General features: G+C 44.8%; 1 protein-coding gene across 3 annotated transcripts in view; it reads left to right on the top strand.

Annotated features, from left to right (window-relative positions):
• TMEM86A (transmembrane protein 86A) overlaps positions 1 to 15,315 on the top strand; it is a 78,997-nt gene that overhangs the window by 5,223 nt on the left and 58,459 nt on the right. For 2 of the 3 annotated variants that reach the window (XR_010600954.1, XM_005293940.5), the window contains exon 1: positions 14,562 to 14,739. Coding sequence is in view for 2 of the 3 variants with exons in the window: in XM_005293940.5 (XP_005293997.1) it covers positions 14,719 to 14,739 (21 nt within the window). In the remaining variant the exon portion in view is untranslated. Of the gene's footprint in view, positions 1 to 14,561; positions 14,740 to 15,315 lie in introns of those variants that run through there. The other variant, XM_065594737.1, reaches the window with a different exon arrangement.

The raw sequence follows: 15,315 nt of genomic DNA, 5'->3' as shown, positions 1-15,315 counted from the left end.
CCTATATTGTTCATGGCTATGAGGTGTGAATTAGGGAGTACTTGGAAACTGAAGAGAAGTTTGAATTTATACAGAGAGGAGAGGGAATTCCAGAAGGTGGTTGAAGAAGTGGGAAAAGAAAGTATCTTGCTGGAGCGGTACTGAACGGGCTGAAATGTGGAGAGGTAGGAGATGGTGATGCTGGAAAGGAGGAGGTTACAGCAATAAATATGGGAGGTAACTAGAGCATGGGCAAGTGTTTGGGCAATGGGAACTGTGAGGAAGGGGCATGTTCTGGAGATGTTATAGAGAAAGTAACAACAAGTTTGACAAGAGCCAGAATCCGAAAAGGAAAGAACTGAGTCAAAGATTGCACCATGATTGTGAGCTTGGGGGAAGTGGAAGGTTGATGTTGTCAGTGGTGACAGAGCAAGAGAGGAGCAAGGCTGTGGAGGAAAATGATAAACTCAGTTTTAGGATGCAGCCATCCCTAGGTTGTGCTGTGGGCATTTTGCACTGCCCTTCATAGCCTACCATAGGAAGAATAATCTAGCGTAAAGGGATCATCTAGTGACAGAGCCAGTGGAACAGCTCATATGCCACCCCCCTCGCTCCCGGGGTGCCAGTGCATGGGATGTGACTGGAGAAAAGGAACATATGTGGTGTATGTCTGTGCCCTGGCAAACCTCGGCTGTCAAAATGCCACTGTAGGGGGCCACTGGCAGATAGTATAAATTACAGCAGCCTTTGGGTTGCTCTGATTTACAATGGGGAATTGACCTGGTGCACAGCTCACCCAGGATTAGGGAGCATAAAGCTGGCTAAAGGCTTGAAACCACCTTTGCTACCCTGTCCTGAGTTGCTTTCTGTGCTCACTCACAGCCAAATATGTGGGCCAAAGAATTACATCTGAGGTGGCAGCAGGAGACCCAGGAGGAGATTTTGGGGAGAGAGGGACATATGGCTTGTCTGCAGAGCCTTGGCCAGTATAGCTACGGCAGCAGAACCCCCTACTGTGGATGCAGCATAAGAGCTTCTTCTGCAGGCATAGCTAAACCACCTCCCTGAAATACATACATGAAGCTGACACTCTTTTCTGTCGGCATGACCCAGGTAAGTCAAACAAGTATTGGCAATTTCCTCCAGGGATGAGCCGTCACCAAATTTGTTACAAGCCTAAGAATTTGCTCTAATCACCCCCTGGTAATTTTCATTCCTGTAGGGAAGCTATCTCCCCCATAAAGCCAGAAAACAATCCCTAGCCATAAATATTCATACAACATGTATAAAGGTGATGGAATAGTCTTTGGTTAGTCCATGTTTCCTCTCTGTTCCTCTATTGCAACTATTCTCTGAACACTTGTAAATAATAAATACATTTGCAAAAAAAAAAAACCCCACCAAAAAAAAAACCAAAACAGGATCAATTTGATCCTGAAAACAGAAAAAAGGGCTAAATTCATCACATAATGAATAGTTCAACTAGTTCTAGCTAAGTTCACAACATGTTTAAAGAAACTTTTCATGCTAACGAGAGCTGATTGGGAAATTATTTTTTTCCCTGAGAAAAAATTAGATTAAAAAAAAATAAAATAGAAAAAACAAACTTTCTTTGATCAGAAACTGAAAATTGTAGACCAAGAGACAAAAAAATTCAGTTTGACCCAAACATTGATAAAAATGGGCATTTTCTTAAAAAAAACATCAAGAAATATCTTGACAGATTTTTTTTTAACAGCTGTAATACCAACATTTTTGCCTGACCAATTCTGAATAAAACATGCAAGATAATACTGGTTAAAAATTAAGGTTCAGTAGTTGCAATGCATCCAACTTAGCTGTGTATATCGGAAAGGGGCCTGGAAATCCAAGCCCGAGAGGAAATGTGCACCACTTCAAATGATGTTACTTCAATGAAAGGTTCTGATTCCACAATCTGATTATTTCCTTCTGTGCAGGGTCCTCAATTATTATAGTATATACATCTCCTCAATATATGTTCCACTCTATATGCATCCGAAGAAGTGGGCAGTAGCCCACGAAAGCTTATGCTCTAATAAATTTGTTAGTCTCTAAGGTGCCACAAGTAGTCCTGTTCTTTTTGCGGATACAGACTAACACGGCTGCTACTCTGAAACCAATTATTATATTGGTACCTAATATAGCAGGTGAATGGGGGTGCAAAGCACACTCCCAGTACTGCTCCCATGTCCCTAGAATGACCCTAAGTAATTGTTAATATTCCATTAGTAAGTGGGTAATGAGAATGTGTGCAATAAAGGGCTCCTAAAAATCAATGGAAATTGAGCTGGTATAAAATCCGTGAATTGCTTGTTGCTGCTGGTGTATTTCTATGGGAAAAATATATTGATTGGATTTTTTTTTTGGTAGAATAGCTTGTATGAACTCATTAATGGCTTGGTTTGACCTCACAGTGGCCTGAAAAGTACCTGCACTCCAACATCAAGATTTTCAAAAGTATCTGATGATTTCAGATGCTGTAATTTTTGGATGTCCAACTGAAGAGATCATAGAAGGGGGCTGTAGTGGCATGGCTGGAGCAGCGACCTCTTGTGGACCTTCCAGAAGAAGTCTTGGTCTCTGGTGTCCACTGAGGCCTCTGGTGTCCACCAACTAATTGTCCCTTCAGTCCTATGTCCTTCTGCAGGAGTTGGAGGGGCTTAGCAAAAAGCAAAGCTAACTCACTATTGGTCTGCCTACCAATCCTCCCATGCAGGCCCTCTGCTGTTTCTTTCAAGCTTGGTTCCCAAACAGTCCTGTATTAGTGCATCGCTTGGTCCTTGGAGTCTAACTGCTCCTCCCCAGTGGCTGCTCTGGCTAGCAGGCCCATCTCCTCACATCTCTGCAGGCAATGCTCCCTTCAGGCAGAGAGGCAGAGCTCCATTCTACTTCCTGTCCAGCCAGCCCTAAACTGAGCCAGGTTCTCTCCTTTTATTCCACTTCCAGGCTTGCCATTGGTTGCATGTATAGTGGGGATGAGGCTAACTGGGCCTATAGGCTCTCCTTAACCACTCCTCTCTGCCACATCATAGGGCCAGATTTTCAGAAACGCTCTGCGCAAATCAGGCCCCTCTGAAGGTGTCTCAAGCCAGGCACCCAAAATCACCAGCCACTTGATAATCTTGAACTAAATACTTCTGTCACTTTGACAGCCAATGCATGACTTCTTAGTTTGTTTCCCCATCCAATTCTTCTTGTGCTTATCGACCCTGAACCTTGGGAAGCGTTGTTCTTCTGTGAGGACAAGAAAGGACTATCTTGGGCAGCACATTGTTTTGGGCTGATATCTCCTGTTTCCTCTATGTGCTCTCATTCCCTCTGTCCTTACAGCTGCAGTTTTTCCTCCGAAGGCTCAGATAGATTATTAGTGTTTCTTCACAATTGGGAGCAGATTTTTGTACAGTAGTTGTCCTGCTTTTATTCTGCTTTGCAACTTAAATGTTTAATTGCATGCAATCTTTATTCTTGCATATTGCTTGTCTGAGACAAGCCCAGCCTTCACCTCTGTCTTGGATGAGCAGTACAGCAGTTAACAGGACTTGTTGAGAATCGTGTGGTAACTGAATCACTCGTGTACAGATAATTCCCTACTATCCGTTGTAACTGTAGATGCATTTTACACAGGGAAATGGGGCACAATTTTTTGAAGTTGTAGTCAATTAATATTAGCTCACCATTGGAGTATCAGTGGATTTATTTGGCATGGACTGGGTTTACTTTGTTTATTTTAATTGAGAGATTTGCAATTCTTGTCAACCTCCATTGATTGGTTACATGGCTGTACCTGATTCTGAAGGGTAATACAAATATATATGGTTTAAAAATTTAGATTTTTGAACCACTTTTGGGTTGGAAAAGAAAGGTAACAAAAGTGAATTTCCCTTAATATTTTTTGCGGGAGGGGGATAGCTACTGGAACAAAATCTAATTAGTAAGCCTGCAGTCTTGATCAGGTTCAATTATATTTATGTGATGGACTCTAATCTTACATATAAAGATAAAGTTTTTAACACTCATGGCTGTGAAGAAAACCTTTCAAATATGAACAGATACAGTTATCTTCCTGAATCTGTAGACAGCCTAAAGCATTGATGTGAACTTGCATTGTCCCCCATTCATTTCATCATGGTGTTAACTCAGAGTCTACACATGGCACATTATGGTTCAGTTTTAACTATTTTACTTTGATCATTTTAGCAGCTGGAATGGGGAAGAGGATGGGAGTAAAGCTTATGGGGTGTAAATTGGGAAGGAAGAAAGGAGGAGGGACATAGGCAGGGAAGAGGGAGAGAAACAAAAAAGGGAAGAAACAGCTTTGGTTCTAAAGAGGAGCATATTTTCTCATTGAGTAATGCTGAAGTGATAAGAGGTTACGGAACATATAATAGATGAGGGTAACTATGGGCCTGACAATCTGTGTGGAGCTCATAGCAGGATCAGGGTCCAAATGTTTAGTTACTTCATAGGGTCATAGTCTATTCTTGATCCCATTCACATTGTCATAATGGGAATTCTGCTGAAGTGAGATGAGGTAATTTCCAGATTTCTCTGGGCTTTGGAAAAAAACTTGGTACAAGAAGGAATAGCTTATAGTTGCCCTTTAAAGGAGAAAGCACTAGATTTCTTCGTAGAATACAAGCATATTGGTTGGTATAGAAACCGAAAAGAGTGTCATTGGACTCAAACGGAGATGGATATAATTAAAAATAAACATTTTCTATAATGTTTTCTTGGATGAATCCCGCAGGCCCTAGCATATGAAAGTAGTCTGGATTTTAGTACAAAGTGCTCCAAATAACTGATATGAGAAGTTAGGAAGGAGCAGACCAAGGAATTCTTTAAATAAAGCATCTCTAGTACTTACTAGATCACACATCTGTTTTTGCTTTCCTCAATGGTTTTGTTCCCAGGCGCTTTAGTATTAATAATAGATTTGAAAGTCTGAAACAGAATGTACACCCCTGGCTATATTATCAGAAAACATAGCTGCCCTTGACAAAGCCCTGGCTGCGATGATTTAGTTAGGAATTGGTCCTGCTTTGAGCAGGGGGTTGGACTAGATGACCTCCTGAGGTCCCTTCCAACCCTGATATTCTATGATAGCTTGTTCTAGCAGATCTTGGGGCTGCACACTAGGAAAGCTTATGGGACTTCCATGTTCTCAGAGGCACCTGGAGATCAGAGGTCTGTTGCTACTGCTTTAGCCTGTAGCTAGGGACAATAGACACCATTGGATAAGAAGAATTTAGATTGATGGATTCTTATTCTCCAGCCGCTAAAAGTTCAGTTACATAAATATTCCTAGCCCTTCATATTACTAAGATAACCCTTGTAATGTAAACCAATACATAAGCTCTTTGGGGCAGGGACCATCCTTTTGTTCTAGGTTTGTGCAACACTTAGTATAAGGGGTCCTGGTCCATGGAGCTCCGAGTGCTAGGGTAATACAAATAATAGCATACTCTGAGACTGACACGCACCATCATGGGCCTTATCCATTGAAGTACTTTCATTGACTTCATAGTGCTTTGGAGTAGGCCCTGTGTGCATGTAATTGGGAACGACCATTGACTATTTAGCCTAGAGATAGACTAGGTCTCAGGTCAGTGCTACCTGGATCCACTGACAGGATCCACTGACTCCCCCTGCATAGAAGTCCACCAAGGGGGAAAATGTGGAATGAAAAACTTCATTATCAGACCAAAAACAAAATTCTTAAGAGGTAGTTTCTCTCTCTCTTTTCATAACCCACAAACGTTGTTCACCAGAGCCATTTCCATACTGGTACACACACAAAAATCCATTAAGTTCTGTTTTGCAAACCCTGACCCAGTAAGTGTATGATCACATGACTATTATTGAACTCTGTTCATGCTTACTGTGAGCGTGTTTGTAAAGAACAAAAATCAAAACTGCAATAAATTTCCTATTAAAAAATTCCCTAAAGCTGTACTTTAAACAAAATGTTTGTTTTCGTGTGGCTCATCACAATCTCTCCTGCATCAGTCAGAAAAGTAATCCTAGAGGGAGGAATCCAGTTACTGCAACAACAAAAAAGCTACTCCCACATTCCAAGACTAAGTTTATCATCTTATCAGCTCATTGCATCCTGTATTCCTTTTCTTTCCTTCACATACCAGCCAAAGTGACTCCAATGGTTGCATGACATGCTGTTTATCCAAATGGAGGGTGTTTGTGTGAGGATCTGTTCTGTGTGTGTTTTCATTATGATAAGCAGAGAACGTTAGTCTGGTGTTCCAAACCATGATTTCCAGCATTGTACCGGACTCACGAGGAATACTCATTTTACATTAGCACTTATTTTGATACCTTAGAAATAGACATTAAAGTATTGGGAATAATGTATTAGGTGTCGTGAAACTGGTGCACTATTAATAATGTTGGAAACAGTATAGTTTCATCTTATGTTTAGATCGTAAACTTTTTGCAACAGGGATCATCATTTCATTGTACCTGGCACAATACTTCCCTGACCGGGACTTCTAGGCAACAACCCATAACAAATTAATAATAGTTCTTGCAGGAAATTATCTTAAGGTGATATGCCTGACCCATTGTATGCAATTCAACCAGATCATGTAATGCCTCATGCTAAATGAGATTAATTTTCACAGTACCTCCCTAGGATTGGGAAGCCAAGACATTTCCCCAGTGTTCCCCATCACTTGCAATACGTTTCTTTGAGCTAGTTATAAACCCATGTTACATAGGGTTACCATACGTCCGGTTTTTCCCGGACATGTCCGGCTTTTCGGCAATCAAACCCCCGTCCGGGGGAATTGCCAAAAAGCCGAACATGTCTGGGAAAATGCCGGCTGGGCACTTCCCCTCCTGCGGCGGCTCTGTTCCTCCCCGGACTCTTTGGCTCCGTTTAAGAGCCGAGCTGCCCGACCGGTATGGGCTTCAGGCAGCCCCCTTGCCTCCGGACCCCAGCCGTCGGCCGGGCACTTCCCCTCCCGGGCTCCGGCGGCGCAGGGTCCGGAGGCATGGGGGCTGCCCGAAGCCGGTAGCGCTGGGGCAGCTCGGCTCTTAAACAGAGCCGAAGAGTCAGGGGAGAAGCAGAGCCGCATGGCTGGGAGTGGGAGAGAGGAGGGGACGGAGTTAGGGCGGGGTTGGGGCGGAGCTGGGGGGGGGAATGGGCAGGGCCAGGGCCCATGGAGGGTCCTCTTTTTTTATTTGCTAAATATGGTAACCCTAATGTTACAGTTTATACCATTACAAAGAACTATATTAGCCCCCTCCCGTGGCCCCCACCCCAGCCAGGTGGGCCACTGCAGAGCAGGGACTAGCCCCAGGGTTCTCTAGTGTGTCTGTGATGTAGCTGCATGGAGAACCCAGGAGTCCTGAGCCCCAGTCCTGCAGTAGGACCCTCCCGCTTCAGTGTATATTGTCATGATGTGGTGGCAATAACAGCCCCATTTATACCCGTTATTCCCTCTCTTCTTGTGCTGAGCGTGGTGCGGTTTCCTCCAGAGTGCCTTTGGTTTTGCCACCCCTGCCCTGGACCTTCTCCCTTGCAGTCTGGTTGTGCTGTCCCAGGGCAGGGGCTGGGATGCAGCTGAAGGCCTCCATCTGATAGCCCGTCTCAGGGTTTCTTTGTTCTGGGTCCCCCAGAGAACTGGTTTTTGGGCCGAGCTGCTCACCCTGGAGGGGGATTGCCCAGCCTAATCCTGCAGGAATGTGCACTCTGGACTGGAGGATGGGCTTTGGGGTCATGGGGGTGCTGCTGCTGCATGCGAGGAAGTGGAGTGGAAAGCGGCTGCCTGCTGTGACATCAGTTTGTGCCCTAGGCTAAGCAGAGCTGGTATCAGCAGGTGGTGTGATTAGCCTGACACCAGCCCAGCCTTGGCTTTAACCCCTTGGGAGTTTCTAGCGTCCATCACACCTCCCCAGGCCACGTAGGGCTGAGCCCTTGGTATGGCAGATGCCAACCTAGCAAGCGTCAAGACAAGCTCATTCCCCCACTGGGCACCGGAGGCAGCCCTGGTTTCCACAGCGTGGGAGATTGCCAAGGGGCAGAGGAGAGGTCGCCCCCATGTGAGGAGAGGGCCCCAGGAAGGTTGTGTCACCTCCAGAGGAGAAGAACTGGAGGGGATTTGGCCGAGTGGCTCAGAGTTGAGGAAAAACAATGAGGAGCAGGACTGGCTCTAGGAACCAGCAAACCAAGCACGTGCTTGTTTTCCAGGATAGGTTGTAGATCGTTGATGACGTGCAGGAGAGGTTTGAACTGGGGGCTGTACGTGATGGCCAGTGGTGTTCTGTTATTTTCCTTGTTGGACCTGCCCTGTAGTAGGTGACTTCTGGGTATCCAGCTCACTCTGTCAATCTCTTTCCTCACTTCCCCAGGTGGGTACTGTAGTTTTAAGAATGGTTGGTAGAGATCTTGTAGGTGTTTGTCTCTGTCTGAGGGATTGGAGCAAATGCGGTTGTATCTTAGGGCTTGGCTGTAGACAATGGACTGTGTGATGTGTCCTGGATGGAAGCTGGAGGCACGTAGGTAAGTATAGCAGTCAGTAGGTTTCTGGTATAGGGTGGTGTTTATGTGACCATCACTTATTTGCACTGTAGTGTCCAGGAAGTGGATCTCTTGTGTGGACTGGTCCAGGCTGAGGTTGATGGTGGGGTGGAAATTGTTGAAATCCAGGTGGAATTCTTCTTGGGCCTCCTTCCTGTGGGTCCATATGATGAAGATGTCATCAGTGTTGCATAAATAGAGGAGGGGTGCTAGGGGACGAGAGCTGAGGAAGCGGTTTTCTAAGTCAGCCATAAAAATGTTGGCATACTGTTGGCCGCTGACTTGAAGGTATAAATTGTCCCCAAATCTGAAGTGGTTGTGGGTGAGGACATAGTCACAAAGCTCAGCCACCAGGTGTGCCGTGGCCTCATCAGGGATACTGTTCCTGACAGTTTGTAGTCCATCCTCGTGTGGAATATTGGTGTAAAGAGCTTCTACATCCATGGTGTCCAGGATGGTGTTTTCACAAAGATCACCAATGCATTGTAGTTTCCTCAGGAAGTCGGTGGGGTCTCGAAGATAGCTGGGAGTGCTGGTAGCGTAGGGTCTGAGGAGAGTCCAAATAGCCAGATAATCCTGCTGTCAGGGTGCCAATGCCTGAGATGATGGGGCGTCCAGGGTTTCCGGGTTTATGGATCTTGGATAACAGATAGAATACCCCTGGTCGGGGTTCTGGGGGTGTGTCTGTGTAGATTTGTTCCTGTGCTATAGCAGGGAGTTTCTTGAGCAGATGGTGTAGTTTCTTTTGGTAGCCCTCAAAGTGGGATTGGAGGATAGTGGACTGAAGAATGTGGTGTTGGAGAGCTCACTACAAAAGCAATTTTCCCTCTCTTGGTATTGACACCTCCTCATCAATTATTGGGAGCTTACCACATCCACCCTAACTAAATTGGCCTTCAACATTGGTTCTCCATTTGTAAGGTAAGCGTAAGGGCACTTTCTTGGAACTTTGTGACTTGCTTTCCCCTGCCCTGACGTGCCAGAATACCAAGATGAGAGCAGCCCTCACAGTTGAGAAGCGAGTGGCGATAGCCCTGTGGAAGCTTGCAACGCCAGACAGCTACTGGTCAGTCGGGAATCAATTTGTAGTAGGCAAATCTACTGTGGGGGCTGCTGTGATGCAAGTAGCCAAAGCAATCACTGAGCTGCTGCTACCAAAGGTAGTGACTCTGGGAAATGTGCAGGTCATAGTAGATGGCTTTGCTGCAATGGGATTCCTTAACTGTGGTGGGGCGATAGATGGAACCCATATCCCTATCTTGGCACCGGAGCACCAGGGTACCCAGTACATAAAATGCAAGGGGTACTTTTCAATGGTGCTGCAAGCACTTGTGGATCACAAGGGATGTTTCACCAACATCAACATGGGCTGGCCGGGAAGGGTTCATGGGATTGGTCCTGCTTTGAGCAGGGGGTTGGACTAGATGACCTCCTGAGGTCCCTTCCAACCCTGATATTCTATGATTCTATGATTCTATGAATGGAGTAATACAAGATTTGCTGGATCAGTCTTTAGCCACAGTTAATATCCAACAATCCAGACAAAGGTAAAAACATCACAAGAAACGATTAAAAGATGTACAATTGGTGACCATGGTAGGCCCTTTGAGTGTCATACAGCAGTAAAAGCCAATACCAAAATGTACAAAAATTTGAATATCTATACCCTGTGTTGGGTAAGTAAAGGCTCAAACAAACAGGTGAGTTTGGCTAAGAATCAAGGGCCCTATTTTTGACATTCCTAGTAGGCACCTACCTGCATCTTTAGGCATCTAAAAACCTTTAAAAATCTGGCCCCTAGTTCTGTTCCTTTTAAGAGGATAGCAAGATTCAATGGGGCTGGATTCAGCCTTAATTGTGCAATGCTGTATATTGCAAAGAAATTTCTTCCTGATCTCTCTTCAGTTAGTGCCCTGAAAAATGAGATTTGATTGCATTTACCTTAATATATAGCAACTTATCAAATTAACTAGCCTAATTAAAAATCTAGCCATAGTATTCAACTACCTAACCACCCTTTGTAGCAGTGAAACTTGCGTGTAATTTCATGCTGTGTGGAAAAGCATTTATTTTTGTTTACTTGATATTTACCTGTTTCTAATTTCATTGCAGAGACATTTGGTCTCTTAGTACAGATTTCAGTTCATTCTCTCTACTTACAGAGCCCATCTCTAAATGGTAGATAATGCAAGGTGATTTTCGAAGGGCATATTCATGGTTCTGTACAAAGGAATGAAACATTCCCCAGTTATACCATGTGCTGGTTGGCAAAATGCTGCCCTCAGTCCTTCATTGATATCAGTGGGTTTGCATGGATGTAACTGAGAACAGAATTTGGCACTGAACAGCAAATTTGTTACCTGCTGACCTTCTGCCCTCAGTTATACCTTTGCAAGCCTCTTACACAGTTTGCATTGGTTTGATGTGAAGCTGGTTTTATGTCAATGTAGTAGTCCAGATAATAAAAAACACCCAGACTCCCATTCAGCAACGTACATGAGTATTCCCTTCCTTATTAAGCAAAGCACTTAAACAAATTTGTGTTGCCCATAAAACAACTTTCTGCAGTATGTACTGACTTCAAAAAAGTAGCATCAGTGCTGAGCTGAGGCGACATGTAGAGAGAATTTGTTGATATGGGTTTGTTCCTGGCATTTAGAAAGTGAACATCAAACACTAAAGAGCCAGGGACTAGCGGGGAAGAATAGACTCCGTCACATACCCAACAGTAAACAGCATCAAAACACCCTTGTCTCTTTAATAAATAAGACTGAAGGAAGAGGGAGACTGGTTGTGAACTGAGAAGAGAAGTTGGAGGAGAGAGGGAGGGGAAATGGGATGCTAATAGGAGAGGCTATGAAACTTCATGTTTCAGAGTAGCAGCCGTGTTAGTCTGTATCCGCAAAAAGAACAGGAATACTTGTGGCACCTTAGAGACTAACATATAACATATGCATCCGAAGAACTGGGCTGTAGTCCATGAAAGCTTATGCTCTAATAAATTTGTTAGTCTCTAAGGTGCCACAAGTACTCCTGTTCTTTTTATGAAACTTCAGTCAGAGTGAAGAGGAAAGAAACTAGGACCACAGAGATATGTAGGCAGGGTAGAAGTGGGGATTATAGAGGAAGAATAGGGTGCATGAAAGGCATGTGGGAATTCATGTGGAAGGTGGATGTATGAGTAAGGAAGGGAAGAGGGACTGAGAATTTTCAGGGTATTGGGTGAAGCAGATTAAACTAGGCAATTTGACCGAGGTTGAGGAGAGCAATGGGAAGATAAAGGGAAGACAGAGAGAAGACATTTAAGAACTAAGAAATATTGGACCTTGTTCTTCATTGCCCTGTATCTTGCATTGTCATATACACCTATGTAAAGCGGGAGGAAAATACTACTGAAGTGAGCGGTGGCCATTCATATCAACTACACATTCACTTTGCACAGGTTTAAATAGCAACATAAGGTGCAGGGCAGTAGGAAATCAGGTCCAGTCAAGTTAAGTGGAGGGGGAGAATGAAGGTAAAGCAATAAGTGGGACTCAGAATGCCCACTGAAGGCTAGTGCTGGTGAGGAGCAGAGAAGCACAGATAGGATTGGACCATAACTTTTAGGGGGAGAGAGAGCACACATCCGCACGCAAGCAGGAAGGGATGTACAAAAGTACTATGAGCCACCTATGATGGCAAGATGGAGAGGGCAATAGTTCTGCTATGGGACATCTTTGGACTCCCAAACTTTTTTTTGGCAACTTTATCTGCTAGTTGAAGTCCAGGTCAATCATCCAGTTCTTACTCAGAACTCATGCAATTTGCCAACTGTGATTGAGATATGTGTGACTCAGCACACTGGCACCTCCTGCTGGCCACCTTGGGGATTAGCTCTGCAGGTCAGTATGCCCTCTCCTGATGGTGCTTCTCCCACCATCACAGAAGCTTTCTAAAACACATCACTCCAGGGCCCATGGCATCCTCTTCATGACACAGCCCTCCAGCCATGTCACTATCTGTGCTCCCCCTTCCAGGGTTTAGTACTGCAGTCCAACTGTCCAGCCAGTTCTCCAGTGGCAAGTGCAGGGGACCAGAGAGGTGGGTCCTAACCCAGGGACCCTGTAGATGATAGCCACATACTGTATCCCTTCCAACTTCTCAGCACATTTCCCTGGGCCACTTCCTAACAGTCCCAGCACCTTCTTCACACTTACCCCAGGGCCTAGTAGACAACCAGGACCTCCCTCTCACTCCCCCAGTCCCTGCCAGCAATTACTCTGTCCATAGTACTAGCTTCTATCCACCTGTTAGGAATCTAGTCCTCCCTCCTTGAGTTCCAGGCAGTGACTGACCCCATTCTGCCCTGCAACCCTTCTTATATGGGCCTGCTGGGCCTGGATTGGTTGTTCCTCATAGCTTCTCTCTTATTGGCTGCTTCCTGTGCAGCCTCCCTAGGGCTCTATTAACCCCTTACATGCTAGTGGGGGCAGACACCGATCACACAATCCTTTACTATTTTCCAGTTTGGGTTCTGTTACATTTATTTCCATTGCTGAAGCTTTTGGGCTGTAGCTGAAACTCCATCTTTCCATAGTCACCAACCCTGAGTCTTTCTAGACTAAATTATAAGAACTTATATTAAGAAAATTCACATGCTATTTCTGTTAAGTGGAAGATATCAGTTTTCTGGTCTGCTTTAAATGAGTAAGAAGAAGGAAACCTGTTTATATAAGAGAGCAGACCATTTATGATACATGGAAGATGCATTATATTGCAGTGGCTGTGATTTTACTTGAGCATGGCTAACAACCTCTGACTTAATGGATGTTTACCAGGATTTATCAAAGGATTGTAATTGAAGATAGCAAAGGAGGAGTTACTAGTCTTGGTATTATCTCAGAAACACTGATGATAGTATCCTGAACATAATAGTATATTCACCATGTGAGAGGTAAATACAGGAAGAGTAATTATTTAATTGATGCTTATAGAGTTGATACTCCTGTTTATCAAACCTTGTTTACATACCAATATCAGCAACATTGCCCAGTCCTTATTATGCAGCTTTTAACTTCTTCCGGCTTCTGATATCCCCCATTAGCCTCGCTTCATCTTGCCCTAAAATATTTCCTCAGTTGCGCTTTGCTTTTCAAAATTCACTTACAATAACCTATCCTTTAATATGTCTATATTTAGATTGTGACCTCTTCTGGCTACACCATCATGGCCTTCCTGAGCTGTAGTTTGCCTAGCACATGTTTGGTGCATATAATAAGAAATGATAACTTACTGATGGACAAATATCTATTGTGTAATTCAGTTGGTGGTCTGACAAATAATGATTAAGGGTGTTATTTTAATATCATTTTCCACTATGGTTTACTTGAAAGGATTCTCTCACATATGATTGGTAAACTATAAGCAGTTTGGAGAGTAGGGCGCAAAAACTGGCAAGATCTGGATCTACTTTTTTGTTGATCTGTAACAACTAGATGTGCCATATTCCAGAAGACTTTGGCACACCAGTAGCAGGTGGGTGAGCCGTTTAGGAAGTGGAATTTGGGAGTCTGAGCACAAAAACAGCAGGGTCCATCAGAATCCATGTCTAGGATAATTTTTTTGCAGCACTATGGTTTCAAGATATGCTGGATTCTATAATTTTTTGGCACATAAGTAGCAACTGGACATTTTCTTTATTTAGGAGCTGGGTTGTGAAAATCAGCAGGCTTTTCTGGAAGAATCTGATTTTTACTCACATCTATTTGTGAGTGTATGTGTTTATGCACATGTCTGTAAGTGTACCCATGTTTCTGTGTGCGAGTATGTGTGTGTATTTAAGCTTACTGTGGACAGAAGGCAGGAGAGGAGGGGGAAGCGGAAAACTGTCAGCCTCTTCCTCTCCCCTTATGAGCTGAGTCTATTCAGCTGCAGGCTGTGAGCCTAGAGAGGAAGGCAGAGGGAGGGGCGACTGAGACAGAGCCGGCTGGGGTCCCACCCCCAACTCCTCTCCCTTCAGCCCATTGGCTCCGGCCTTTGTGATGTCATTGCGTTCTAAAAAAGAACCCAGAGAACAATCGGCATTGAGAAAAACAAATACATTTTCTGATCCTATTTAAAGGGAAAGCGCCAGGCACCGGGACCCAGCCGCAGAGCTAGAGTCAGGGACTGCAGTTCAGCTTGAAGCCTACCGAGCAGACATGGTGTCGCCGGTCACAGTGGTGAGTGCACACGGGGCTTTGCATGGATTGGAGATGAAACCGGAATACAGTAACAATGAAAAACCCAACTTTTTTTTTTTTTTCAGAAGGGGAACTTGTATACATAGGACGGAGTGTGGGTGGACGGGAACTGGCCCCATGCTGGGTTGCCTGCAGGATCTCTGCCCCACCAGGGACCGGAGTAATGCGTTGGGGCTGCTGCCTTGGGTTGTTAAATCGGATTCTCCATCAGCTGGTTGGCTCTGGGGAGAGGGAGGGAGTTAGTAATAGGGGGCCAGAATCTGATTCTTTAGGCTCAAAGCTACCATCTTCTCCACCCTGAGCTTTCCTCTGCTGGGATGTGGGGAGAGAATTAACACCGCCTTTAACAGGGGACGGGTGGGGGAATCCTGCGAAAAAGGATGAAAACACCGTGCACGTGACTAGGAAGCGTGACTTTGTTGATTTCATTTCTCGGGTCTCGCCGGTTGGACGGTGCAATGGGAAAGGAGAGCCCTGCTCGGTCAGCCCCCCGCAGCAGCCTGAGCAGAGCCGCCCCATGATTTTTCTTAAGGAGCAGCAGGCGCTGTCCTATTG

This window comes from Chrysemys picta, chromosome 4, assembly GCF_011386835.1.
Source record: "Chrysemys picta bellii isolate R12L10 chromosome 4, ASM1138683v2, whole genome shotgun sequence".
NCBI lineage: Eukaryota > Metazoa > Chordata > Testudines > Emydidae > Chrysemys > Chrysemys picta.
The sequence above is the reverse complement of the archived record's forward strand: the minus strand, read 5'-3'. Positions and strand labels throughout refer to the sequence as shown.